At 43.7% G+C, this 5,000-nt stretch overlaps 1 protein-coding gene across 1 annotated transcript in view; it reads right to left on the bottom strand.

Annotated features, from left to right (window-relative positions):
• dync2h1 (dynein cytoplasmic 2 heavy chain 1) overlaps positions 1 to 5,000 on the bottom strand; it is a 389,827-nt gene that overhangs the window by 237,390 nt on the left and 147,437 nt on the right. Inside the window, exon 76 of the mRNA XM_083773699.1 lies at positions 738 to 827. Within this exon, the coding sequence (XP_083629825.1) occupies positions 738 to 827 (90 nt within the window). The remainder of the gene's footprint in view (positions 1 to 737; positions 828 to 5,000) is intronic.

Raw genomic sequence — 5,000 nt, forward strand, 5'->3', positions numbered from 1 at the left:
GCTCGGCACGTCATAAACTGTCCCCCCTTCCTGAAAACACCCAGAACAACACACCACATGACCTAGACTCTTCTCCCGTTGTCTTTCCACCATAGTCTGAAGACCTACCTCTTCAGACTACAGATCCCATAGCCTGCGTGGACCACGGCCCTGACTACAGACCCCATAGCCTGTGGGGATGCTGACCCTGACTACAAATCCCATAGCCTGTCGGCATCGTGATCCTGACTACAATACCATTGCCTGTAGTGTGGGGTTCATGACCCAGACAACATAATCCATAGCCTGTGGGGGCCACGACTCAAGACTACAATCATGACCCAGACTACAGATCCCACAGCCTGTTTCTACTGAAATAAACAACTTAAATGTGTGAAAAGTGGCCCGGACGGCTGGCATCTGTCCGGGCACATAGGCTGCTAATCGAGCCTGGCAGCGTATCACTCCCCATGCATTTCTCTGTCCCCATTTCCTATAGGTCTACTGTCCTATCAAATAAAAAGTAAATTTATAAATTGTGAAAAGTGAATAATTGGTTTCCCTACTCCCTGCATATGGCACTGGTCAATGCTCATGTGCACGTTCAGATGGACTGGTCAACACACCGAGGAAAATATTGTCTGATAATTGTTTTGTTAATTTAATAAGTAGGATAAGGTGTGATTTACCTTGAACAGTGAGCGACAGACATAGTCATACACCATGGTCTTTAATAAGTAGGATAAGGTGTGATTTACCTTGAACAGTGAGCGACAGACATAGTCATACACCATGGTCTTCAGACTGGACTCCAAAGCACTGATCCTGGCCTCCGTACTCTCTGCCTCCTAAAACACACAAACAGGAAGGGGGGGAAATATATTAAGAATTAACCACAAGCAAGTGTGTTGTGTTTTACAAGGTAAGAAAATATGGAAAAAAAATCTGGCAGTGGGTGGTACATTTATGTATTTGATCTGTCAGCAAATTAGTTAATTACAAATTATTAAAATAATAATAATAATAATAATATAACACAACACAACAAGATGACAAATGACTAGACAATAGTTTGGGTCCCAGCCTCTTGTGGGGGGAGGTAGTTTGACAATTTGACAGAGCAACTTTCACTAGAAGTAGAGTACGGACATAGAGGAGAAATAGCCATATTGCTATCCCTCACTCTAAACATGAATCTGGATTCCCCCCCAATTGACAATCTCCACAAGAAGAGACAGCGCAAGAAAGGATCCTCTGCCCATCCCCCCCCCCCCCACCTCAACCCCCACCCTCCCTGACACCTGTTGTGTCTTCGTCTGGGCCGTGTTCGTCTCCACTGAACCCGCCATGATAACGCAGGACAATGAGGCAACGTGACATGACCTTCGGGAGATATGCCAGGAACACACTTACACAAACACATGGGAAATGAACTTACCACCGAACTGTTCCCATGGACACACATGTGTTACACACAGCCGCCTTCTACCTTTTGTGTGCCTTCTGTGTGTGTGTGTGACTGAGGCAACAGATAAGTGGGTGTCTGTTGCATGAGGACTGATTTTAACCAAGCTGGACTGATTTTCCTGCCCGCTAGTCTGACTAAGCTCAAATAAAATAACCCCAGATCCAGCACACAAAAGAGACCCATAACACTGGAATGGATTGAATTGACCCAAACTGACCTCAACATCTTAACTCGTGGTAGCAGTAATTTCTTGATTTTGGTGACACCTTTGGTAGATCTGTTATCATCTATGATCACAGTGTTTCTCAAACTTTTACATTTCAATGACCCCCTCTAACTCTGACAGTGTACAAATGGAAGCAAATGGACATCAGAATTACAGACTTGTAATGGCTAATTTAGAAAGGAACCCTGGAAATATTTCAGTACATTTCACATGCTTTTAGTGCAAGTGTCAGAAGCAGCCAAGTAGTCTAGAATAACATATTGACTGGGCCAATTAGAATCTCGGGTGCATCGCCCCCTCCCTGAAAAATATAAAATAAAATAATGATTTAATTCATTTAAAATGTTGCCTTCAATTTTCTCAAAATATTAAGTCCGAACCATAAAACAACAGTAACAACATACTCTCCCAGCCTTTAACTAGCATCATAATACTGTGTTGATATTCTACTGGTTCCGTGTCAACTTGTGACTTTGTCACTTGCAGCAAGTGAGCACATGCACGCACGCACAGGGATGTGTATGTTTTTCTTCCCTTCTTTTTTTGCAGAGCTGTAATACAGAATGTTCTCACATTCTCTATGACAGTGATAGCCTTATCACTGTGATAGCTATGCCTTGGCAGACATAGCTGAATGGGTAGGTAGCGACTCAAGACTGCCAGGGAAACAGAAGTTCCCAGATTTGAGCCCTGGCAATGCGTCAAATTATGCCTGAGCAAGGCGACCATGGTTTTATCTTCGGGTTGAAGTAGAGGGTACGCTGTGACTGGCCAGTCGCTGTGATTGACAGCCTACACCTAAACCTAACCCTAACCTTAACCTCAGTAAAACTATACCTAAACCTAACCCTAACCTTAACCTCAGTAAAACTATACCTAAACCTAACCTCAGTAAACTATACCTAAACCTAACCTCAGTAAAACTAACGCAGTGGCTGGGGGGCGTTTCCAAGAACCCGAAGCCGAAGATAAAACCATGCAAGCCTGAGCAAGACACTTGACTCCTAACTGCTTCCCTCTGTGCTCAGTTTTACCACATGAGCAGCAAATTGCAATCAGCTTGGTGAAGCTGAGAACTGAATTCCCCCCACCAGATCAAACAGGTGTAATTATTATTAGCCTAAGGACTAGCCCCAAATAGGTAGGTAGGCCATGAAAGTGGTTAAGTATGTGGGTTATATAAGTAACCAGTGCTTGTGACTAAATAATAACTACAATGGATTTGAGTTTTTTCCATTTCCTGAAAAGAAACAGTTTTAGTCATAGGAGGTTTCCACCCAACAGTGAAACTATAATTGATTATAGCTTTATTATATTATATTTCGTTATATTTGGCTCTATTCTCTTGTCATTCCATATTGTGTTCTATTGTTTACTGATGAGGATGGCTCTTGCTCGGTTTGAGAGATGTGATGAATACTAAACAAAAGCTGGTAAATAAATTAAAAGCAGACGGCAGGGGGAAAAAAACAGCTTGGTTGCAAATTCTTCTGGTACCCATGTGGGCGTCGATATTCAAATTTAACAAACTGGTGGGAAGGCAAGCCGTTATTCCGTCCCACGCTCCTCCTGTATCTATTATTAACAAACAGAATTTAGAATGTAGAAATCTAAACAAAGAATCCATTCGTTCACTCTGCCTGTCCAACTACACAGTTCATTGCACTTTTTCACTCTTGTTTTCTCTCTATTTTTGACGGTGTAACCTAGTGCACTGGTTCTCAGCGTCAGGTCCCTTATGGGTCTGTAACCTCAAAGAGTGTATGAACCAAATGTGCTCTTATGGTGCCATTATGGTTCCATTATGGGTCCCTGAGGTTAAAGACCCACCAGGGACAATGTCCAAATGGAGAAAACAGTTGCCTATAGTAGTGCACACTGTCACTTAGCTATTTACATATTAGAAGCCTACACTTATTTGACATTTGCAAGTTCTATTATCTGTTATAAATATTTAATCACTTTTTAAAATCACTTATAATGGAAGGCAAAGCGTCTCGTAGGCTATTGACCACATTTAGGGACGGATTACATCAGGGGCTAGACTGTTTCAGAGCCAAGCTGTCCATAAGGAATTGAACGGCTGAAACCTTGCCCAGACCCAGATATAGGCATAAGTCATAGATGCATAATAGATGACTGGAGTCAATAGACTGACCAAACACAGTCTGAGATCCACATGGAGACACGCCGTCATTTAGGTAAGTGAATTGTTTCTTTTAACCAATTAAGACCTGAGGCCAATTCTAAAATTGTCTTCTAAATCAACAGTGATCAAATATCAAGGACCCCAAAAGTATATGTAGGCTATTTGACGACGGACCTAACCTGACGCTGCCAGATGGGGGCGGTATTGGGTAACCATGTTCCCCAACACAGCCTTCATCTGGGATCTCTCAGGGAGTGGAGCTGACAAAAATCCGTTCCGTACCGGACCAATCAGCGTGAGCTAAGGGCGGGATATGTGCGAAACCGGATGTGAAGCTATATAGACACGTCAATATGATTGGCTGTGTTTGCACGCCCACACGGTGATAGACAGACGGTCCCATCCAATCATCTACCAAGTATCTTGAAAAAAAGGAACAGCCCCGTCATCGAATTTGCTTCCGCGATCCCAGATCCCAATAAGCTGTGAAACAAATTTGTGTAGCAAGCTTCTTGGATCTGGCAGCGTCAGGTTACGACGGACCCCCATGTCAAATTATTTCGTTTTTGAAGCAAAGATTTTAGTTAAAAAAAGTCCGCTTGCAGGGGCACGGTGGCACAGTCGGTAGTGCTGTTGCCTCACAGCTAGAAGGTCCTGGGTTTGATTCCCGCTGGGGACACTGTGGGCGCTGGGGGGCGTGCTCTCTCCTCCGCGTCATCAGTGCCCATACCTGAGGTGGGATTGGCGAAAGGGCCTTTCTGTCTGGAGTTTGCATGTTCAAGGGTAGGTACCCTCACAAAAAAACATGCAGTAACCCTGGTCTCTAAACTGCCTCCCCCGGGCCAGCCAGAGATTTGTATCATTTTAAAGGCAGGTAAAAATGCCTGTATAGCCTGGCCCAGTTGGCAATACAGCATGACAGTGTGTCATGGATCCCAGTCCCGATCCCGACCAACTTTGCTGTGTGACTTTCTCTCCCGATTCCTGTCTACCTACTATACATCTATCAATAAAGGCAAAACAAAGCCCCAAAATATATATATAAAAAAGACTGTATAGTGGGGTCATGCCCCACAATTTTCTCCAAACATTTATCTCCTAACAGGCTGTTAAGCAGCTCAAAGTGCAGCATTAGCACCTTGCTCGTCGAGGCCGGGATTAATGTGCTGATGAAAAGA

The sequence above is a fragment of the Protomyctophum parallelum genome, assembly GCF_964188405.1.
Source record: "Protomyctophum parallelum genome assembly, chromosome: 9".
Classification (NCBI taxonomy): Eukaryota; Metazoa; Chordata; class Actinopteri; order Myctophiformes; family Myctophidae; genus Protomyctophum; species Protomyctophum parallelum.